Source organism: Sphaerodactylus townsendi, linkage group LG04 (assembly GCF_021028975.2).
Source record: "Sphaerodactylus townsendi isolate TG3544 linkage group LG04, MPM_Stown_v2.3, whole genome shotgun sequence".
In the NCBI taxonomy this organism is placed as follows: Eukaryota; Metazoa; Chordata; class Lepidosauria; order Squamata; family Sphaerodactylidae; genus Sphaerodactylus; species Sphaerodactylus townsendi.
In genome coordinates, this window is record NC_059428.1 from 144,635,576 (window position 1) to 144,658,734 (window position 23,159).

Sequence of the window (23,159 nt, forward strand, 5' to 3'; positions counted from 1 at the left end):
TTCTCCCCTCACCCTTCTGTTCTGTAATCTCTCAGGCATCTCACAGTTCTGCCGAAGAGAAGAACCGGCGGAACTCCAGCGAAGAAAGGGGCAAATCGTCAGGAGAAGAGAAGCGCAAAGCCGGACAGTCAGAGGGGAAGCCGAAAAAGAGGGTCTCTTCAGTCTCCTCAGAGCGAGGCTCCAAGTCCCCGCTGAAGAGAACGTACGAGCAGAGTCCCCGGAAACGAGGGCGCCCCCCCAAAGATGAGAAGGTTTGTGTTTGGCACCTCCTCCCTGCTTCCTGTGAGCTTGGTTCGGGTGGAATGTGAACATCAGCTGGCTGAACAGATGACGCCATTGTTGAGGCTGTTGCATGTGGTCCACTCTCCACAAGTCTTATGGGCTGATTGCGTTGTTTTGCAGCCCTGGTGGTCGGTTCTTGCCGAATGCCAGGGTCTAAATTGGTCTTGAACTGCTCCCCTTTTGTTTCCTTCCGGGAAATCGCCAAGGAGCATCTCCCAGGCTCCTGTCTCGGGGTCGTTTCCATCCAGTAACGGAAATGGGAGGAAGTCATTCGGCTGTTTATAAGGCATTTTGTCCGTCTCATCTGGGTGCGATCCAGTGAAAGGCCCCCACCCTTTCCCTCCTCCAGTTGTTTGAGCTGCACTGTGGAAGAGGATGAAGAAATGCTTGCCGAAGCGGATAGCCCAGCCAGAGGACCTAGGTTTCCAAGGGCACTGGTGGGAAGGGTGGACGGGTTTGATCCAGAACAGATGAACAGGCAGCCTGTTCACCACCCCCACCCCCCAACCATGGGTCAGCTGTCATCCCACTGAAGAGCCCCCCCCCCCCAAGAAATTGCCCTGCTGAACAGCTGGAGGCAAACGATAACATCGAGCAGGCCGTGCCACATGCTGCATGAAAAGGAAATCTCCACACACACACCCCCGGCAGATCTTCTGCCAGCGTGCTGGGCTTTCAGTTCCACTTTGTTCAGCGGGTCCTGAGATCGGCAGTCCCCTCGCGACAGGTCCTGTGATGTGTCTGACCCCACCTTTTGGACATCCAGTCTTCAGGCGATTTAAGACGTCTCAGTCCTGTTGCTCCTGAACGTTGTCCTGCTGACGGCTCACTGAAACAGCCGGGGGAGTGGGAGAGCATTCAGGTCGCCTGTTTTAAATTCCGCTTCATGTCGGTCGTCTCTGTCCCGTCCGCACCATTGGCTATAGCAATGGGATTAAGAGCAGGATGTGATGTGTCCAGAAACTGAGAGTTCCAGAACGACTTGCGTCTTCTTGCTGGCATTGCGCTGTCAGTAATGTCTCCATGGCAACAATGACCAGGAAGAAACAACAGCACAAAATACAAGGAATCGCCGCCTTCTGTTCTGTTTGGAAATAAACAGCCCCCCGGCTTGGGAAACTTACTGCATCCTGCTGCATGTCATTGTGTCGGTGGCGTTGTGGCCACAATCTCAAGCAACCTTACTTGAGAATAAGCCTCAGACTTGTTTCTGGCAGACCCCGCTTGGCTTCACTTTGCGCGGATCACTCCGTCTGCTTGAAACACCTCGAAGCTCCCCTTTGGTCTCTTTCCTTGATCTTGGTTGATTGGCTCTTTTGGTTGGCTTCTGCCTCATTGTCTCCCCGGGGGTTTGGAGCAGGGATCAGTCGCTAAAACATGCATTCCATAAAAATCAAAACACTTCACTACTTTTTGAGAACAAGTTGTGAAGTGCAATGTCAAGGAGAAAAACTATTTCCTGTCGACCTACCACTAATAACGGGGCTGCATCACGTCGCCTTTGGCCACTGCACAGATCCAGAGTTTGGCAGGTGATGCCGGGAACATGATTTTGCAGTGCTGAGAAGGTCTCTTCATGTTCTGGTGTAACAGTGTACCGATGAACCTTCCCTCCCCACTGGATTGCCTGACACATGCAAGTCCCTTCCTTATGGTCAGTCCAATCATTCTCCTCCAAAGTCATCACCTGTCTTCCTGTGAGTTCCCTCTCATGTACTTTTTGGCAGGTCTGTCTCTCCTCTGCTGTGTTGGGGAGATACTTTCCTCTCTCTCTCAGTCTCTCTCTCGTTTTATCCTGGGGCAAACATGCAGGAGGGAAACTTCTTGAAATGTTCCGCATCTTTCTTCCCCAATCGCTGAGGCCCCAGGGCAGTCGTGATCGCTTTCCTTGTTTCCCTGCAGGATCTGACCATCCCGGAATCGAGCACTGTGAAAAGAATGATGACGGGGACCGTGGCGGGCTTCAAGTGGCCACCCAGTGTAAGCGAGGTGATTTAACTCTGTCGGCTCCCCCGCTCTGTAGATGCCAGTCATCCTGGGGCCCAGCCTTCTTAGGAATTGGGGGTGGGGGGGCAGTGGTGGGATTCAAATAATTTAACAACCAGTTCCGGTGGTGGGATTCAAATAATTTTACAACTGGTTGCTTACAAGCGCCATTTTAACAACCGATTCTGCCGAAGTGGTGCGAACCAGCTGGATCCCACCACTGGGGCGGGGGGTGGGGGTCTGGGAAGGCAATTTTACCCCACCTTCCTTGCTTTCCTGCCTCCCTCTTCCATTGAAAAGAGCGCATGCCGTGTTCCTTTACCCTTGTTAGCTAGTGATTGCCCAGCCAAGACAGGTTTGGGCACGTAGCCGTTCAGGGGAGTTGAAAGATTTGTACTTGAGACAGCAGCCATTGAATCCCCTCCGACAGGGCAGATCTTGCAGGGGAAATGCTTCCAACTCAGAGGGGTCCAACCCTGGCCCATGTTTTTTCCATGGAACTTGCCATTTAATAAATGCACTTAGGGTTGCTGCCTTAAAAACTAGAACTGTGGGAAAGATCCAGTTACTGTATTGCAAATGGGTGGGGACAACCCGGCTGCAGAAGCTGTCTCCTAGCCTCCTTCTATGTTCAACCTAGAGTACTTGAAACTAAGCAGACCCCTGAATATATTTCTTATCCAGGATTGTGCTTTTGTTCTTCTGGTGGTTATTTTAGTTGCTCTCCACAACCTGCTCGATTGGAGACTCTTTAGTTCTTTCCTGTTACCAAGCATAGCGATTCACATGCTTTCCACTAAGTCTGGGGGAGGGAGGTTAACAGAAAGTGTTGAGTTGCTTCTGGGTCAGTGAGCTGCGTGCGGAGGATTCTCAAACTTGATCAGTGCCTGTCTCAGTTCCCTCTTTGCAATTACAGCCGGTGAAAGAGGGCGATCCACATTTCCATCACTTCCTGCTCAGCCAGACGGAAAAGGTGAGCGCAGGTTTGCACTGTGTCGAATCAGAATCCAACGTGGCCTTCCTTCAGCAGTGACATGATAGATGTCCAGACAATGTCAACACAGTCACGTGCACGGTTTAGTCACATGTGAGGCCCACTGCTGTAAGGTTAAAATTTCCTGACTCCCCCTTTCATGAGCATCCCCGATGCAAACATCTGGGCACCAGCCATTAGCTTGACTTTGGCATTCCCTTTCGGTTGGATCTGAGTGGCATCCCAGCACTTGGGAAAGCACATGCACCTACCTGGAGCAGCAGTGGTGTAGTGGTTAAGAGCGGGTGCACTCGAATCTGGAGGGTTCGATTCCCCACTCTGCCACCTGAGCTGTGGAGGCTTATCTGGGGAATTCAGATGAGCCTGTGCACTCCCACACATTCCAGCTGGGTGACCATGGGCTAGTCACAGCTCTTCGGAGCTCTCTCAGCCCCACCCACCTCACAGGGTGTTTGTTGTGAGGGGGGAAGGGAAAGGAGTTTGTATGCCCCTTTGAGTCTCCTTGCAGGAGAGAAAGGGGGTATATAAATCCAACTCTTCTTCTTTGGGAGGCCATGGAATTATGGCAGTTAGGATTATAGACTGCAAAGGGGTAGTCAAGGAAGTCCATCCTTAAAATATAAAGTGCAAACCCAGCGGCACCTTGAAGACTGATGACATTTATTTCACTCTGAGCCACAGCTGACTGCTTCACTCTGCCCTCTGCTGGCCTCTGGATTACTTTCTAGGTCTTTGTGAGCGGCTACTAAGGAAGCAGTACAGCGAATTGACCTAAATAGCCCAATCTCGTGCAGTCTCAGAAGCTAAGCAGGGTTGACCCTGGCTAGTAGTTGGTTGGGGAGGCCACCAAGCAAGTCCAGGGTCACCACGCAGAGGGGGGCAATGGCAAACCGCCTCTTGTTCGCCTGTTGCCTTGAAAATTCTACCAGGGATTGCCGTACGCTTGGCTGCGACTTGACGTCTCCTCCTGCTGCCACCACCATAGAGAACTGGTTCTGACATTACACGCCCCTGGTTTAAACCCCACAGTTTCCCTCTTCCTTGAGGAAGGGGCTTGGGCAAGGAGCCCATCCTCTCTTCCCATATCTGGGGGTAAGCTTATATTCTGTGTCGGCAGTTTTTAACACTTACTGTTCACAGGTATATTCACGGTCTCTGTCAGCATCTCCTTGCTGCAAGAAGGCTGAAAGGGTTAAGGATCTTTGCAGCAGAGAGAGAAAAAAGCAGTTTGCTTTTTTCCAAGGCAAAGAGGCTTGGGGGGGTCTCGGTTCCCTGGCGTGTTCTTAGGGGACCACCTTTTAAGGCAAAAGATGTGAACCGCCGCCCCTCGACAGAACAAAGACATTTGCCGGATTGCTCCAAAATGTGTGTGTTTTTTTCTCTTCCTTGCCTCCCCTCTCGCATTCAGCCGACCGTTTGCTATCAAGCCATCACGAAGAAACTGAAGGTGTGTGAAGAGGTACAGCAGACTTAGCTTTTGATCTGCCTTCCTTGATGTCTTCAGAGTATGGCTTGTTGGCTCTAAAGTAAAACTTTTTAATGTGTTCCCCCCCCCCCCCCCCCTCGCCACCAAGGAGACCGGATCTACATCCATACAGGCGGCAGACAGCACAGCTATCAACGGCAGCATCACACCTACAGATAAGAAGTAAGAGCTTCCCTTTTTGGGGGAAGAAGTTTTTTCTTCTTAATGCTTCACGCCCTGCTTTCGATGGGGTGCGGGACAGCCAGTGGCTTGAAGCCACCTCAGTACAGACCCGTGATTTTGCTTGCCTGTCTCTGTCCAAACTCAGAGGTGAGTCTGTGCAGCTCCGGACAGGACGTTGCCCCGGGCAGTCGCCCTCCCAAGCGTCTGTCCCGCTGGCTCGAAGGAGAGGTGTTTGATAGCTAGTGTTGCAGCGGGAATAACGTACAGATGCCATAGGCTTACATCCTGCCATGTAGCTCTTGCAGGTGATTCACACATTTCCATTTGATCAGAGATTTCAGTCTTCTTGGGAGATGGGTACAGAGATTTTGTCCATAGAACTTGCCACGCTGCTGTGTTGCCTCATGCCCGGTAGCTGTTGGGGAGCCAGAACCTCTGGGCCTCAACTGGGCATTGCCAGCGGGCATCTGCACACATAATGCATCCAGCGGTTTCCTTGACTAGGGCTCCTGTCTCCCCCACGACCACTGGCCTTAAGGCAGTTCAGATCCTCACTGGAAAGACCTGGGTGGAACCGCTCTGCTCTTTGTCGAGGGACCATTTAGCATCCCTTTCCAGACATCACCAGTGGGGAGGATGAATGTTTGTAGATAAGGAGGGGCAGAGGGGGGTTCCAGCAGCGGCAGACTCTTATCTGGTGAACCGGATTTGTTTCCTGATTCCTGCATTCCAGCTGGGTGACCTTGTGCCAGTCACAGTTCCCTCTGAACTCTCTCAGCCCCACCTGCCTCACAAGGGGTCTGTTGTGGGAAGAGGAAAGAGAGGAGTTTGTAAGCCCCTTTGAGTCTCCTGACAGGAGAGAAAGGTGGGGTATAAATGCACCCTTCTCCTCCTCCTGTGTTTTCTCTGTGCAGTGAAGAGCCATGGGACAGTGGAGTGCCGTCCGTGAGGTCAGAATTGACCATTGCAATTTCACCTCCCCCCTCAAATTTGTCCCTTTCCCTCCTCCTCTGAAAATAGCTCGGATTGGATGAAATCAAATAATGATCTTGAGCTAGTTGCCCAAACTGTGCCATAAGGGGTAGGCATGGGGTTAGGGTTAGCAGATGTCTGCTTTCCCTGGGTCTCTTGGGAGAAGAGCAGGATATAAGTCCAATGACACGGGCCCTATTCCAGAGAGCTCCTCTCTTGGGACTTCCAAAAGCCCGTGACCCATTAAAAAACGGCCACCGTGTCGTTTCCTCTGCAAGAACCTTCCAGGAGCTTCCCTTTGACACGAGCCTTGTCACATTTGTCGGACAGCTGAGTGTAAAAGGAAAGGAAGAGGCAGGTCTCCTTGTACCTTCTAGGAACATTACGCTGTGTTTCGCTTGAGTCTTCAGGCATTTCCTGTCCTCCCCCCTGATTGACAGGAGCCAGAGTCAAACTTCCTGTTTCACTCTTGGAAGCAATTTCCCGCCTGTACCAACACAGAACAGACCCCAGGCCTATTTTTTGTTGCCGCTTCAGCTACCGACTCTCAGGATGTCGGTTTTACAGCCCTGCTGAAGGGAAACCAAAGTGACGATGAAGATATTCAGGTAAGCTCCCGTGCAGGGAGGGGAAAAGCAAGCGACTTGAATCGGCAACAAAGGGCAACGGACAGCCTTCCTGATGTAACCATCGGAGCTGGGGCTCAAGTCTCTATTTACTGTGCAACTCACTGTTCAGTCATTCCTCTTCTCAGCCTTGCTGACTTTGCAGAAGAGCGGAAAACAAGACTCCAATTCCCCCTCCCCCCCAAAAACACACACACACACACAAACAGCTCCCTCAGTAATGTTGAGAGGTTACTGAAGAAACCAGGCTGAGCCCCAGACACAGGGCTGTCCTTGGAGTGGCTTATTGAACTCCTGCCCCATTGGTTTGCTGAACCTTAGCATGTGCCGTCAGCTGTGAGCCGAGTGGCAGGCATCTAGGAACTTTCCACGTGCCTGTGGTTGGCTTCGTCCAGATCCTGCCAGAGGTGTCAACGAGAAGAAAATAGCAATACCTTCCCCCAAGGTTCTTAGAGTGACTTCCTGTGTCTGAGCCGGGTGCTGTCTTCGTAGACCCACCTTTAAAAAATATTTGACTGGAAAGCGCACGCCAGTCCCTCCCGAACACAACAGCCCGCCTTTCTCTTCTGTCGCTAGGTTGGATAAGGAATTTGACCCATTAGCGGAGGCTTTCCCTGACCCCCAGCCCGGAGAGGCCACTAACAGGTGAATTCTGCAGGGACGGCCCGTGTGCGCCGGTAGGAATGAAAGCCAAACAAAAAACCAAAGTTTTCAGGGAGCTGGAAAGCTCTTTCGGGGTCGAAGGTGCAGAGAAGAAAGTTGGATTGAGTCTCTGGCTACCTTGCGTGGGATAACAGGAGGAGGTTCCCAGATGCTTCATCGAAGAGAAGTTTTGCTGCTAATATTCCACAAAGAGACTGGGTTTGCACAAAAAGGGCTGTGTAGCCCTGTGGGACCAGTGACTGATGTGACAGTGAAGAACTGGGGAGAAGCATCGAGGCTAGATTATGTGGGTGGGGGTATCTTGAATATGGATGTGAGAGCAGGATCAGAGAGTCACTGGTAGGTCCCTTTTTTGTATGTGCCTTGGGACATTCCACCGCCACCACGACCTGCCATTATAGGCACATATCACAACATCCAAGGTCCAGCCAGTGGCATTCTGTCGAACCACCCCTTCAATTTTTTGTCCTGTGTCCTAGGTTTTTACTAGGCAACCAGGGGCTGTTGCCCATGGACATGCGAGACTATTCCGCTGCAGTTGTCAACCTGCCAAACACGAATTTTGATTTGTTAAAAATTTTAAATTTAAAAAAAGTTATCCTCGCGCTGAGCCGAGGAGAGCCAGAGGTCTGAGCTAGATTTGAACCTGAATTTATCTTGTGAGCATCCAGGACCCTGGTTTGAACTAACTCTTTACGCCACTGGTGACATCTGTGTTCACACAGCTGCCCAGTACTTCTTGACCTGGCAGTGCTCTGTAACAAACGTACACTCTTGGAAGAGGCTCACTTATCTGTCGAAGCAGGACAAGATGCCTGCGGGGCACGGAGAGCCAGGATGGTGCAGTGGTTCAGAGCAGGTGGATCTTAATCTGGAGAACCAGGTTGATTCCACACTCCTCCACCTGAGTGGCAGAGACCTAACTGGTGAACCAGATGTGTTTCCACACTCCTGCATTCCTGCTGGGTGACCTTGGACCAGTCACGGTTCTCTCAGAACTCTCTCAGCCCCACCTGCCTCGCAGGGTGTCTGTTGAGGGGAGAGGAAAGGAAAGGAGCTTGTAAGCCACCTTGAGTCTCCTTACAGGACAGAAAGATGGGGGTATAAATCCAAACGTTTTTTCCTTCTCTAATTGTTTTTTGAAAAGCACTGCTTTGCGCCCTTCAGTTTCTGTTTTTTAAAATATGCCCGTTGACCGCTCTGCTCATTGGTCCAACACGCCTTGGTGTCTAGCTGAAATCTCTGGCAGCGAGGCTGGGTTTTTTCCCTGAAGCTTGAGCCCCGGGAACCTCTGCCCTGTGTGTGCCCCCCCTCTTCAAAATGGCTCTCCAACACTGTCTCCTCTCCTCCCCAGGATAGGGTTCCTGGGCCTGGGATTGATGGGCAGCGGCATCGTCTCCAACCTGCTGAAAATGGGGCACACTGTCACCGTCTGGAACCGGACTGCAGAGAAGGTACGCTTGTAGCTAGAGCAGGGCCTGGATTTGGAAAGGAGACATGGGGGGTGTGATGGCATGGTCAGTGGATTTTACTGAATTAGTCACGTCAGGGGCTGTGGTATGAGACAAGCCATTTGGTCGCGTTTCCAGACACCCGTCTTTGCTTCTCTGCCCGTTGCGTTTGGAAGAACTGCTCGAGATGTGTGATCGCTTCGCCAAAGCCAGCTTAAATTATCACACTGCTTTGTTGTAGCCACGGCAACAGCTTCCTTCCCTCCGCTTCATTTTTTGTTTCTCCCCCGCCACGTTTGGCGGGCAGCAACACCTCTGCCTTCTGATCCCTGGAACAGCTGCGCCCACATTGCATTGCTGCCCAGGTTTTGGAGAGAAACGTCTCGCCCACCTGTTAGCCATGAGCAGGGCGAGGCCGTCTTCCGCCAAACGGCACTTGACACCCAGCGGTGCTGCAAGCCAGCCTGACCTTGTCAGATCTTGGAAGCTGAGCAGGGTGAGCCCTGGCTATTATTTGGACAAAGGGCTACCAAGGAATTCCAGAGTCGTGCTGCAGAGGGAGGCAACAGCAAACCACCTCTGAGCATCTGCTACCTTGCTGTGACGTGACGGCCCTGTTCACGCACACAAGCAGCTAGGAGACTCAAGTAAGGCAGGGGCCAGGCACGTCTGCAGTCCTCTTGTTGCTCAGGGTGGGAACTTATTGCCACACTTGGCCAGATATTTGTTTGCTCTTTCTAAACCAGAGCACCCATGTGCCATTACTTTGGCCAGATGCAATGTTCTTCCTTCCGCTTTGAGGGGTAGAAGAGCCTCCAAAACACCCCGTAGCCAGCGTTTTTGCACCTGCACGCTGAAGACTGCAGAAACTGTACGCCATGTTCTGCATTATTGCTCCCTTCATAACCGGGCCAGAGCAAAGTTCCTCTCAACCTTACTGATGAGCTTTTATGCACGGTCATAAACAAACGATCTTAATTTTGCTTTGTAGGTTGTCTTTTAATTTTTTTGTATTTTGTTTTGGGTCTTTGTACTATGCCATTAAAGGTGATCTGTTATCTATTGCCACACTTGCAATCACAGAGTCCCTGCGCCGTTAGGTGCTGTATTGATCATTTAGTTGCATGGCATAAGATGGCTGTGCTTCCTGGGTCAGTATCAGAGTTGTCTCCTGGCAGCCTAAGTGAGGGCAAAGGAGGGGACCTCCATGGGGAGAAGTGGGGGACCCCCCCTCCTGCTCCCACCAGTGGAAAGTAGGGCAGATAAAGTGCCCAATAGGCTGAGTGGCCTGACTTGGACCTCAGAAGCCAAGCAGAGTCAATGCTGTTTATTACTGAAATGAGAGATCGCCAGGGAAGTCCGGGGTTACTAAGAGGCAAGCAATGGCCAACCACCTCTGCCGCCTTGAAAACTGTATGAGGTTGCCCGGAGTCGGCTGGCACTGGACAGCACTTGCCGAAGCCTTAGAGGCCAACCCCTAGGAGTGACTTGCCGGCTGCTGCTCTCTCTAAGCTTATCTGAAGCCCGGGGATCCCTGGGAATCTTTGGGTTCTCCTGATGGGACTTCACTCAAGATCATGATACTTCAGGAAGGGCAGACGTGGGACTGCATTATCTCCATACGTGGGGGAGGAAGAGAAAACACGCCCCTCTCTAGGATTAGCCCTTTCCAGTGACACGGTGCCATTTGCCTCTTGACTGTTGTGATCCATATTTCAGCTCTCTCCGGGATTGAACCGGGAGGCATCTGGGTTCCTGCTCGAGCCAGATCCCGGGCGCCTTCCTTGTCCGAACAGCCTTCGTCTCTTACATGTGGCTCTGTGACTTTTGCAGTGTGATTTGTTCATCCAGGAGGGGGCCCGCTTGGGAAGAACCCCCGCCGAAGTGGTCTCAACCTGTGACATCACTTTCGCCTGCGTCTCTGACCCCAAGGCGGCCAAGGATGTAAGGATTCCCTCTTTTTGCTTGTGCGCTCCTCTCTGTCTCTTTCAGAGTCTTGACATGGGGTTTCTTTGCCTTTCCCCAAAACCCTTTCCAGCAGCCATTGGTTATAAATGAATACTTCTCCAGTGATTCATTTTGAATGAGTCAGTCCATAAAAATAGAGAATTTGTTTTCTTTTAAATAATTGAAGCAAAAACTGAGAGCCAGTGTGGTGTAGTGGTTAAGAGCAGCAGACCCCAGGCTAGTGGACTGGGTATATTTATGTGCTCCTCCACATGACCTTGGGCTAGAACAGGGGTCTGCAACCTGTGGCTCTCCAGATGTTCATGGACTACAATTCCCATCAGCCCGTGCCAGCATGGCCAATTGGGAACAGCCAATTGGGAACACTCTCTGCCCCACCCACCTTACAAAGCGTCTGCGGTGGGGACAGGAAGGGAAAGGAGTTTGTCAGCTGCCTTGAGTCTCCATACAGGAGAGGAAAGCAGAGTATAAATTCAAATTCTTCATCTTTATAAAATCTAAAAAAAAGTGTTCTGTTCCTGGCGTTCGACTGGTGGAGTGGCTCAGTGGTGGAGCTCCTGTTGAGCCACAGCTGTCCGAACAGACAATATTGAGTTACCTGGACTGACGGTCTGACTTAGTAGAAGGCAGCTTTGTCTGTTCAGTGATTTCCTGCCAAAGGTGACTGTAAAGTAGGGGGAGGGGTGTCCTTATATAAAGCAGTGGTGCGACCGCACTTGGAGTGCTGTGTTCAGTTCTGGTCGACCACATCTCAAAAAGGATATCGAAGAGACAGAAAAAGTGCACAGAAGGGCAACGAGGATGATTGAGGGACTGGAGCGCCTTCCTTATGAGGAGAGGCTGCAGCGTTTGGGACTCTTTAGTTTGGAGAGGAGACGTCTGAGGGGGAATATGATTGAAGTCTATAAAATTATGCATGGGGTAGAAAATGTTGACAGAGACATTTTTCTCTCTCATAATACTAAAACTAGGGGGCATTCATTGAAAATGCTGGGGGGGAGAATTAGGACTCATAAAAGGAAACACTTCTTCATGCAACACGTGATTGGTGTTTGGAATATGCTGCCACAGGAGGTGGTGATGGCCACTAACCTGGGTAGCTTTAAAGGGGGCTTGGACAGATTGATGGAGAAGTCGATCTATGGCTACCAATCTTGATCCTCCTTGATTTGAGATTGCAAATGCCTTAGCAGACCAGGTGCTTGGGAGCAGCGGCGGCAGCAGCAGCAGAAGGCCATTGCTTTCACATCCTGCCTGTGAGCTCCCAAAGGCACCTGGTGGGCCACTGCAAGTAGCAGAGTGCTGGACTAGATGGACTCTGATCCAGCAGGCTCTTGCTTATGTTCTTATGTCCTGTGTGGCATCAATCCCTTTCTCAGTGCAGATTAAAATAGCATTGTTTCAGTTGCAGTGAGACCATAGTCTCACCCCATTTTCCCAGTGTATTTTTCAAGTACCCTTCTTTTCCCCTGCACGAGAGTTTTGTGGATGTGGCTTCGCTTCCAGTGGCAGCCATTTTATAGTTGCACCCAACACTGTGTCAGAACCCCAAAGGTGCTTGCAGGCTTAAAACATTTGGGGATCTCTTATCTAACCTCTGAGTTCCTTTAGCATTCTGGTATAAGAGTGTGTGAGCCTTGTGGGAGGGGTGTGTGTGGAGTCAGCTTTGGGCAGCGGCCAGGGTGGCGCTGCTCTGCAGACACCCTATTGCTTTGCCGCTCTTCTGTTCCCACAGCTGGTGCTTGGTCCTAGCGGGGTGCTCCAGGGGATACGCCCGGGGAAGTGCTACGTGGACATGTCCACCGTGGATGCAGACACAGTTACGGAGCTGGCCCAGGTAACCACGCTAGACTGGAATGACTGACTCTTCTCAAGGTGGGACTTGTGGCATTTCGTGGGCGTTGCTCATGGTTGAAGCAGTGTTTGGTCGTAGACGCTCTGAATCCAGGGGGTGGCTCTCATATGCATTGGTCATGACTCCAAAATGCATTGTGTCTCTGTTTTCAAGCAGGCCAGGTGGGAAGCAAGGCCAGGTGGGAAGAGATATGCTCAGGCATAGTCTGAAAGAGGCAAGTTGGAAGGCCTCAGCGGAATATGCAAAAGGGCTACAAAAAACTCAGCTTTGTGTTTATACAATGCTGTCCATTTATAACAGTGAAACATAATATTCATTGGGGTGTTGTGTGTGGTTTCCGGGCTGTATGGCCGTGTTTATATTTTATTTATTTATTTATTATTAAATTTATACACCGCCCTCCTCCTAAGGGCTCAGGGCGGTTTACAACATGGAAGATAATAATACACTTTAAAATACAATATACAATCATAAAAATAGACAACGGCAGCAGCTCAGAAAAATGGATGTTATCCAATAATCAGAACTCCCTCTAAAAGGGAACAACAAAGCCCCAAATTGTTAAATTAAAAAGGGGAGAGGAGAGGAGGAGGGGGCACCAATCAGCGGCTGGTCTCTCCGTGTTCTAGTAACATTTTCTTCAGAGGATCCTCTGAAGATGCTAGCCACAGATGCAGGTGAAACGGCAGAAGAAAATGCTACTAGAACACGGCCATACAACCCGGAAAACCCACAACACCCCAGTGATTCCGGCCACGAAAGCCTTTGACAATACATAGTATTCATTATCAACTGATGTGAGCTCGGTGGTAGGAAATAGGGAGGTACTTTGTGAGTGGTTCACAAAAAGTCATATAGGACTGAGCCCAGTTTCACAAGATTTGAGAACCCCTTGTCTAAAGAAATCCATTCTGAAAAAACGAGACAATTAGCAAGCAAGCACACTCTGTTATTAGCAGCTGTTGCCCAAGATTTTGCTAGTTGCCCTCTGTTCTTTTTGAATCCACGCAGAAGTACTTAAAAACACAGCTTAACAAACAGTGTCATAAGTAAAACAACCAACAATACATTTTGCACGTGTTTGGTTGCTTGGCTCTGATTCCCGCAACCACAGAACTTAAATGTCTCCTTTCTCCCAAGAGCATTCTTGTCCTTGAGTCTCCCAAAATGTTTTTCTCCCGTGCAAGGTAACATCTCAGACACTGCACTGTTAGTCATTCTGATACCAGCATGCTTGTTTATATCAATGAGGGTGTTATGGGGACATGTTCTGACATCACTGCAGCTCAACCAATAGCAAAGCATTCACAGGTCCCCTTGCCAATTGGCAAGCGGGGTTATAACTACCAAAAAAAAGTATTGAAAGGACTTCTGGCTTTTCAGTATTTTCCCTGGTGGCTTCCCACCAGCTCTGTATTATTGTTTGATATCTTGGCTTGTGAAGCTGGTATGTGTCCTGTGCATGCCGACATAATCAGGGGGGAACTGTCCCCTTCTATCTCCCCCTCCAGGTGATTGTATCCAGGGGTGGCCGCTTCCTGGAGGCACCTGTCTCAGGGAATCAACAGCTATCGAATGACGGGATGCTGGTGATCTTAGCTGCTGGGGATAGAGGCTTGTATGAAGACTGCAGTAGCTGTTTCCAGGCCATGGGGAAGACCTCATTTTTCCTAGGTAACTCCCTCCATCCCAGTGCAGGTCTTGCTCAGATGCAGACAATCTTTTGCTTGCGCAGGCCCAAGTTTGATGAGGCAGGCACACTTCCTTATGCGCAGAACTGGAAGGGAGCATGCTTAGGCAAGGGAACAGAAATGGTGTGAGCGCATGAATTTTATTTGGAACTCAGGTCCTGTTTGCTGTGCAGCCAGCGTGGTGTAGTGGTTAAGAGCAGGTGGATTCTAGTCTGGAAAACCAGGTTTGATTCCACACTCCTCCACCTGAGTGGCGAAAGCTTATCTGGTGAACCAGATGCATTTCCACACATCTTCATTCCTGCTGGGTGACCTTGGGCTAGTCACAGCTCTCTCTGAACTCTTTTAGCCCCATCTACCTCACAAGGTGTCTATTGTGGGAAGGGGAAGGAGCTTGTAAGCCACCTTGTGTCTCCTTACAGGAGAGAAAGGTGGGGTATAAATCCAAACTCTTCTTCTTTTATCTCCAACTCATGTTCTTTCAAACCACTGAGATGAAGGCACTTGATGAAGATGAAGGCACTGAGATGAAGGCAGTCCCACTAAGGTTTTCTTGGTAACCAGTAGGCATGTGGAGGCTTATCTGGGGAACCAAATTAGCTTGTGCACTCCAACACATGCCAGCTGGGTGACCTTGGGCTAGTCACAGTTCTTCGGAGCTCTTGCAGCCCCACCCATCTCACAGCGTGTTTGTTGTGAGGGGGAAGGGAAAGGAATTTGGAAGTCCCTTTGAGCCTCCTTACAGGAGAGAAAGGGGGAATATAAATCCAAACTCCTCTTCTTCTTTTGCCTCTGCGTTTTTTTCCCCAATAGGCAGTTTCATTGACAAAAAAGCACTGGGAAGAGAGAAATGGCTCTCTCTCCTTGCCCATGACAGAAAGAATAGTGGGTATCGCTGGATATTGTTCCAAAGGGGTTTGGATCCCAGTGAATTGGGCTTGTGCTGGAGGCGTCACTTTTGGGAGGGGTTATGGAAGGCTGCCCTGCACAATGCCTCTCTGTCCACACAGGGGAAGTGGGCAACGCCGCCAAGATGATGCTGATCGTGAACATGGTCCAAGGGAGCTTCATGGCCACCATCGCAGAAGGCCTGACTCTAGCCCAAGTGACCGGCCAGTCCCAGCAGACCCTTCTGGATATCCTGAACCAAGGGCAGCTCGCCAGCATCTTCTTGGACCAGAAGTGCCAAAGTAAAATTTCCTCCCATCCTTCTTTTGGGTTCTGGAGAGCCAGCGTGGTGTAGTGATTAAGAGCAGGTGCACTCTAATCTGGAGAACCAGGTTTGATTGCCTCTTGAGCTGGGGAGGCTTAATCTGGTGAACCAGATTAGCCTGTGCACTCCCAACACATGCCAGCTGGGTGACCTTGGGCTAGTCACAGTTCTCTGGAGCGCTCTCAGCCCCATTTACCTCACAGGGTGTTTGTTTTGGGGGGGGAGGGGAGAGAAGGGAAAGGAACTTGTAAGCCCCTTTGAGTCTCCTTGCAGGTGAGAAAGTGGGGATATAAGTCCAAACCCTTCTTTTTCAGACATCCTGCAAGGAAACTTTAAACCAGATTTCTACCTGAAGTACATCCAGAAGGATCTCCGATTAGCCATTGCACTAGGCGACTCCGTCAACCACCCAACTCCCATGGCAGCTGCCGCAAATGAGGTACGACATATCCAGAACCACTTTCATTCATTCAGGTATCATGGTCTGTTTCTGGAAATCAACAGTAGTACCCTATCAAGTTCTGGATGCCAGCCAGCTGTCATGCTCTTGGTGATGTTTGAACTCCGGAGGGGCCATCAGCCTTTTCCCCTAGCCCAGGGGTAGGGAACCTGCGGCTCTCCAGATGTTCAGGAACTACAATTCCCATCAGCCCCTACCAGCATGGCCAATTGGCCATGCTGACAGAGGCTGATGGGAATTGCAGTTCCTGAACATCTGGAGAGCCGCAGGTTCCCTACCCCTGCCCTAGCCTAAAGCCACCGTTCTTCAGCCCCACCTGCCTCGGAAGATGTCTGTTGTGGGGAGAGGAAGGGAAAGGAGCTTGTAAGCCACCTTGAGCCTCCTAACAAGAGAAAAAGGGGGGATATAAATCCAAACTCCCCCTCCCCCCCTCCGCCTTCTCCTCCTCCTTCTTCTTCGTAGACCTCTCTGAGAAAGAGAGAAGCTGTAACGTTTTACATTGTTGTGTTTCCGTAAATTGAGAGGTAAGTTGTAGAAGGGAGGGGGCTGAGAGAGCAAGATTGACAGCTCAGTTGCTCGTTAATTGAATTCATCTCTCTCCTCTGTTTCTGCCACCTTTCTTCTGGAAAAGATTCCCAGACAGCTTCCCATCTGGACTCGGCCAGATTGCTCCATCACGTGTCCATTCATTGTGTGGGTTTAAAACAACCCTGTTTTTCTGAAAGAAAGGCTAGGAGTTTTCCCCCCATCAAGAAAAAGAGCCCTCTCTTTTAAATTTGTGTACAAGTTAGTTAGGTAGAGCAACTGACAGAAACCTTGGGCATAAAATCTTTTTCAGGAGAAACGCTTGTTCATTCAGGATCCTCTTCCAGTCAGATAAATATGATATTTTGTTTCCCAGGTCCAAATGTGCAGGATTGCTTGGGCGAGGGCCGCCTACGTGGCCACCTACGTAAATGCTGTTGCTGGGAGGGACGTTGCGCAAAGATTATGACTGGATCTGGCCTGCACAGTTCTTTGTGCTGCCAGTCAGTGAAAAGCCCATGGGGTGGGTTGCGTTGGGGTAGGGTGCTCCCTTCAGAAGGTTGATGTTGCTACTTTCTGGGTAGAGAGCTGGGTTCCGATTCATGCCCCAGTTAGATGCTTGCCAAGGAAGTGTTTGATGGCCTCCCGTGGGATTCTGAAGTTTCTTGTGCTTTGGAATCAGCCATCTGCTGAATGGTAACAGATGCTACACCTTGGTGTACATATACTCAAGACTTGAGTCATAAACAAATGATTTACAATTGTGACAATTGCTAAGGTGGTTTTCCAGTCGTCAACTACAAAGACAGACATAAATCAATTGTGACATAAAGGAACCATAGGGATATTTTTTATATATATAAACCTTTAATGGCATAATTAAAACAGCAGCAATATACCAGAAAAATGGCGACCTCAGTGTAATGATACAATCTCCAGTACAGTTATAACCGTTTGCTGATGACAGAGCACAAAAAGTTAGCCAGTGCTTCCAATACACTTGCAGAACCACAATCCAACATCGTTACCACAATTGATAGATTAATATTATCAATGGGGGGTTTTAACCACGGGTTTAGATATTTATTCCTGGCTAAACTGTGTAACGGGCAGTGTAATATCACGTGTTGGATTGATTCTTCGTAAGCTGAACTGCAGGGACAAAATCTTTCATTAAAAGGCACTTTCTGTATTCTGCCCTGAGTGGTAGCTGAAGGGAGAATATTGCACCTGGCAAGGGTCAGGGCTCGTCGCAATTTGGGTTCTAAGACCAAATGGAAATACTTGGCCATGGTATAGGGTTTTAATGGTATACCCAAGTGCAAGGGAGAGCAGCGTTTATTAGCCTGCTGCATCAGGTGACTATACTCGAGATCATACAATCTCTTTTTGATAGTCAGCTTTAGCTCATTGGCATTCATTAAAACCAATGCATCCAAGGATAGACCCATTTCATGAATTTTCGCCTCAACAAAGGACCACCACTCGGTTTTGGCTATGAAAGAAAGAGCCTGGTAGGTAAAGCTTTTGTGACAGTTGTTAAAGCACAATCGTATCCAGAATTGAAAAGTCATGCACCATGCTCTTGTATGGAGTAGATGTTGGCCCACCTCCAAACAGACCGCAGCATATGGGACTGAGTGAGGTAAGCCGAGTATACTATAGAGAAAGCATGACTGAACTCTTTCCATATCGCAGCTCCATGCTTGTATCCACAGTGGGATTCCGTATAGTAATTGCATGGTGATTTTAGCATTAAATGCCTTAATGGCTGCAGGTACAAATTCATGACCTTTGGTGCGAAAATAGCGGCTAATGGCCTTGCAACTAAGTTTGCTTGATTCAATGGCCAATTTCCTTTGGGTAACCCAAGAGGAGTTATAATTAAAGTGGAGACCCAGGTATTTAAAATGTTTGACCTGTTCAAGCTGTTCATTATTTATTGGCCAACTAAATGGTCTCCAAGAACAAGCAAAAACCATTATTTTTGACTTTGCAAAATTAAGCGTCAGGTTATTATGACTACAATATTCAACACAGCGTGCCAGTAAGCGTTTCAAGCCAGCTTTTGTACGGGAGAGTAATATAGCGTCATCAGCATACAAAAGTAAAGGTATGGTCATATGATTCAAAGCAGGGCAGTGCGAGGAATCCTCCAGCAAAAAGGAAGCCAGATCACTTTAAAAAAGATTAAATAGGGTCGGGGCCAAAACACACCCGTTTGACACCCCTGTTAATTGGTATATAAGGACTAAGTATACCATCAGGAGAGCATTTGACTTGACAGGTAGTGTCATGATGTAAGGCCATTACTAGTGTAAGTAGCCTTCTGTCAATTCCTAGATTAACAAGTTTTCTCCACAGTAGATCTCTGGAGACAGAGTCAAATGCCCCCTTAAGTCCAAAAGGCCACAAACAGGGATGATTTGCTTCCGCTGGTGTATTTTGTGACGAGAGTCCTAAGGATCAAACAATGATCTAAAGTAGATTTCCCATGTTGAAATCCTATTTGTTCTGGGCCAATGATTTTGTTTTCTGTAATCCATGAAGAGAGTTTATTGTGCAAATATTTTGCATATACCTTGCCAGTGATGGACAATAAACTAATCGGACGGTAATTGGAAGGGAGCAAAAAAATCTCCCTTTTTGAAGACAGGAATTATAATCGCATGGGTCCAATCTGATGGTACAAGAGCTGTTTGATTAACGGATGTAAAAAGAGCTGCTAGTACCGGGGACCACCAGTCAACAAAGTTCTTAAATAACTCTGGGGGGAACCCGTCGGGTCCTGGAGCCTTGTGGTCCTTTAATTTAAGCACAATTTCACGCACTTCTTCTGCACAGACAGGGGGCCACTCTGGACTGTCGTTTATGTAGGCAGAAACATGCAAATTAGGAAAATGAAGGGTCTCGTTAAAAACATCAAGGAAGTATTTCTGCCAGATATGACTGGGTATACAAGCTGCGTGGAAACTAAGTGAACCTGAGTCATTGGATACAAGGGACCAAAACTTCCTTGAGTCGTTACAGTTTATTGCCTGTACAAGTTGCTCCCAGTGATCATTTAGTAGTATCAATTTACGTTCTTTGAGAATACTATGAAGTTGGTTCTTTAGGGAGAAGTATGTACCCAAGGTGTTACTACAGGAGGTATCTCTAAAGATTGCATATGTCTCCCGTAAGAGTCGCTTTGTGCGATAGTATTCATCATTTAGTACTAGGTCATGTCGACTTCTTGATTTGGTTCTTTTCACATGACTGGTGGTCGTAGTAGTGGCAATAATCTCCTGCGTTAGCTCTTCAAATGTGCGTACAACACAAACAGGATTAATAGTTTGAAGAGTGAGTGATCTTAGGGCCATGAGCTTATGGGAATAAAGTATGGTGCTGACTTCCCCAGTATTATTTTTAGGCCAACTCATTCTAACAATTTGTAACGGGCTAGCTGGTTTAGCCTCAGAAAAGGAGTGGTTTATTGATATGGTGATAGTTAGTGGTAGATGATCGCTCATATGATTAAAACCAATCTGAAATTCTTTAACATGTTTCCTGATCTTAGAGGGCCATAGGGATATATACTTCTGAACAGTAGCTGATGGTACCAACTCGGGAAAGGGAGGCTGACCCTTCTGTTCCTCCTTGTGTCTCCCGCAGGTCTACAAAAGGGCGAAAGCATTGGACCAATCAGACAACGATATGTCCGCTGTGTACAGGGCCTACATCCACTAGGGCTATTCCGTTCTTATTGTTAATATCCTGATTATTAATTATGATGATGAATACTGGGTTTTTAACTCTGGACCAGTCCATCTCTGTCTCTCTCTCTCTCTCTTCTCCCACCCCCTCCATCTTCTTCTTCTTTTTTTGTAAAATGCAACAACAAAACCCTCTTTGGAATCTGCCGCCAGAGCAGGCGCCCCAGCCAGGCTCCCTGTGCCGGCGGAAGGAAGAATCGGAGGCGAGGGCGGATGCAGGTGTTGCCATCTTGATGGCGAATCTGTTCCCCTCCGCTGAGAGTTCACAGAATGGAATTGGCAAGCCGTTTTATCCCCGAATCCCCAGACGTCGGACTCTTGTAGGAATATCTGCTGCTTGGTTTCTTTTCGCTACTTGGTTGTATGAGTGTCCCGAGTTTTAACTGCTAGTTCACCTTTTTTTGCCGTGGGTAAGGTGAACGCTTGAGCGGCAGAGGTTCCACCCGCCTGCAAATGTCGAAGTGACTCTAGGCATTCCTTGGGATGGGAACCTGTTTCCTGTGTGACTGTTTCTTCCCTGGAGGAATGGTTTGGACAAGAGAGCAGTGGCCCTAGATTCAGTGTAGTGTTTCGAGAGCTGCCCCCCCCCCCCCCCCCAACATCCCAAAGGAAATATTTCTCACAAGAATGGCAGAATTAGATCTTTGGCTTCCCCAACCAGCACAGCCTGGTTTTTAAAGAAGACGGTCCCCTAACAGCATAGCTTGCGTGCCCAGAATGCATTGGCTGACACGGATTCCCAAAAGGTCGATCTGCTCCGAAGAGCATTTGTAAAACAGTCTTGCTTTTTAAAAAACGATTCAGGCAGTGAAATCTTGTGTGTGTGTTAGAAGCGGGAAGGAGTCAATTTTCGCAACCTTTTGAGACCCGTGCTGTATCTCCCTGTGTTACCCGCAGCCTTCTTGGAGCAAATGTCACGAGCAAGGAGGTGTGAACTGAGGCTTGGTTTGAGGAAGCTGTGCGATCCAGCAGGCATCTCCGCTTCCAAGTTTTCCCACTGCTGAAATTGGAAGCAATATGTCTATATAGCAACCATTCTCAAGTGAGCGACCTACCACGCGATATGGCAACTTTCATTGACGTGGTCTGGTCTCAGAGGCAGCCTGTTACTTTGTCGGTTCCGGAGAAAAAGGAAATTGGCAGCCCAGATGACCAGTTTGAAAAGTCCAGCTCATGATAGGGGGCAGAAGACTTTTTACGCCAAACAGAATTTAACCCACGTCCTGCCCTGGCGGAACGGCTGCCCGATGGAAGGCCTCTCACTGTGCTTGTACCATGGTTGCTTTTTAACTCTCAAAAGGGAAATATGAAGAAATGTATCCCGAGTAGAGGAAACAGGGATGCTGTTTCAAACTCCGAAGTCTTTTTCAAAAGAAAAAAAAATCTTCCCATCAGTATTAATTACCTCTCCTTCCTCCTCTGGGCTTTTTCATCTTTTTGGAATTTTCCTGCAGCCACCCATCAGGAAAAAGAAGCAAACAATAAATTATCCAGCCCTCTGGAGACCTTCTCCATTTCCCGGGCTGACAGTTAGCCAAAGGTTCCGTCTCATTGTGTGCAGTGCGCGCGCGATACAGCCGCACCAGAATGGAGCTGTGCTTCTGCAGGGGTTTTTGTCAAGACAGCTGAGAAGCAAGCGATCTTTACTTTAGGGATCTGTTACAGTCCTGGTGGCTGGTGATCTAACAGCGAGTGGATTTTTGTGACGGTTGGGTGAATTTTTTTCCCCTGAAGAAGACAAATAAGGAATTTGCTCCTTCCTTGAACATGAGGAATAAAGATTCACATCAAGCACAAGGCAAGGCTGAGAAGGGAGGACAGCACGGGCTCTAAGATAGTATTCTGCTAAGCGCTGGGTTGAAATGATGCTCAGTTCACCATTTGCATCTGAGCCCCCATGACAACTGAAAGGCTAGCAGGCACGGGGTGGCACAAATGTAGGCCAGACATAGGGTCTGAATTATGGGCTCATGCCGTAGCACACCTGTTAAGTTTTCCAGGTGGCCTGGGGCTCATGCCATTTCAAAAGGAAGTCAGTGGGGTTCAGAATTCACAAGCCTGGGTCTCTTCGGATCCCGTTAGATGGTTCAGGGCGGAAGGAAGGGGACAATTGTGGGTTGCAAGAAAACACAACGGAACTGGCTTTAGTCGTCTTAATATTGTTGACCATATTGTAAAGTTCCTTTTTTTAAAATGAAGATTTCCGTTTTAGCAAATGCTCTTGGGGGAGGGGATTCCCTTCCATTTTTAAAAGAGGGAAAAAAGTGACACTTGTGAAAAGCTTGTAAAAAAAAGCAGTTTTCTTTTTAAATTCCCCCGTCCTCCTCCCCTCTTTCAATCACAGATCTATAGGTAATTAAGGTTGTGAATTTTTTTAAATGTTTTGCCTTGTTTTTAATTAACGTTTGTCATTCAAAATAGGATGTGTGGTGATGATTAAATGGCAAAACCTGACGAAACGAATTTTTTTCCTTGTGCAATTAACAAAGCTACTGGCTTAAAGAAAATAAAACCTTTCTTGGTAACACAATGCCGCTTGTCTGTTTCTAATGCCCATCTTCCCCACTTTTGGGGCATGACACTGGAAGAGTCCCAGTGGTTGGCTGTTGTGAGTTTTCCCGGCTGCATGGCGTTGGTCTTGTAGTTTTTGCTTTTAACGTTGCAAATGAGGGCACAGGAACAAAAAATCAGACTGTTACTCCAATTAGAGGGAAAAGGTTAAGTTACCCAATTCAGATTTAGAGAATCAAAGAGACAGACAAAGAAAATGATTTCGAGACGTTAGTAAGTTTATTAGAGAGGAACAGGTTGCAATAGCACCCTGGGAGGAAGGACTCAACTTTGGCTTTGGGGACCGTCCCTTTTATAGAAAAGCATCATGTGCGAAGTCATTAAATTCCTATACATCACAGAATTCTTGACACCTTGGAATAACATACAAAAAGTTAATATCCTTCGGTACAGACACATATAATTTTGTCAGGCTAATGATTCTTTTGACATAAGGATGTTTTCTTTTGGCGACTCTGAGAGGTATGTCCCATAGATTGATAGTTTTTTATTACATGCT

The 23,159-nt window shown here is 48.5% G+C and overlaps 1 protein-coding gene across 9 annotated transcripts in view; it reads left to right on the plus strand.

The window, feature by feature from the left end:
- Nucleotides 1–22,619, plus strand: part of GLYR1 (glyoxylate reductase 1 homolog) — a 37,944-nt gene extending 15,325 nt beyond the window's left edge. For 3 of the 9 annotated variants that reach the window (XM_048494830.1, XM_048494822.1, XM_048494831.1), the window contains exons 5-17: nucleotides 36–251; nucleotides 2,185–2,271; nucleotides 3,185–3,241; nucleotides 4,671–4,721; nucleotides 4,837–4,910; nucleotides 7,085–7,153; nucleotides 8,526–8,625; nucleotides 10,456–10,566; nucleotides 12,326–12,427; nucleotides 13,957–14,119; nucleotides 15,147–15,326; nucleotides 15,664–15,788; nucleotides 19,989–22,619. In XM_048494830.1, the coding sequence (XP_048350787.1) occupies nucleotides 36–251; nucleotides 2,185–2,271; nucleotides 3,185–3,241; nucleotides 4,671–4,721; nucleotides 4,837–4,910; nucleotides 7,085–7,153; nucleotides 8,526–8,625; nucleotides 10,456–10,566; nucleotides 12,326–12,427; nucleotides 13,957–14,119; nucleotides 15,147–15,326; nucleotides 15,664–15,788; nucleotides 19,989–20,063 (1,410 nt within the window). In that variant the 3' untranslated portion in view covers nucleotides 20,064–22,619. The remainder of the gene's footprint in view (nucleotides 1–35; nucleotides 252–2,184; nucleotides 2,272–3,184; nucleotides 3,242–4,670; nucleotides 4,722–4,836; nucleotides 4,911–7,084; nucleotides 7,154–8,525; nucleotides 8,626–10,455; nucleotides 10,567–12,325; nucleotides 12,428–13,956; nucleotides 14,120–15,146; nucleotides 15,327–15,663; nucleotides 15,789–19,988) is intronic. The other 6 variants (XM_048494825.1, XM_048494826.1, XM_048494824.1 and 3 more) reach the window with 6 other exon arrangements.
- Nucleotides 22,620–23,159: the final 540 nt, after the last annotated feature.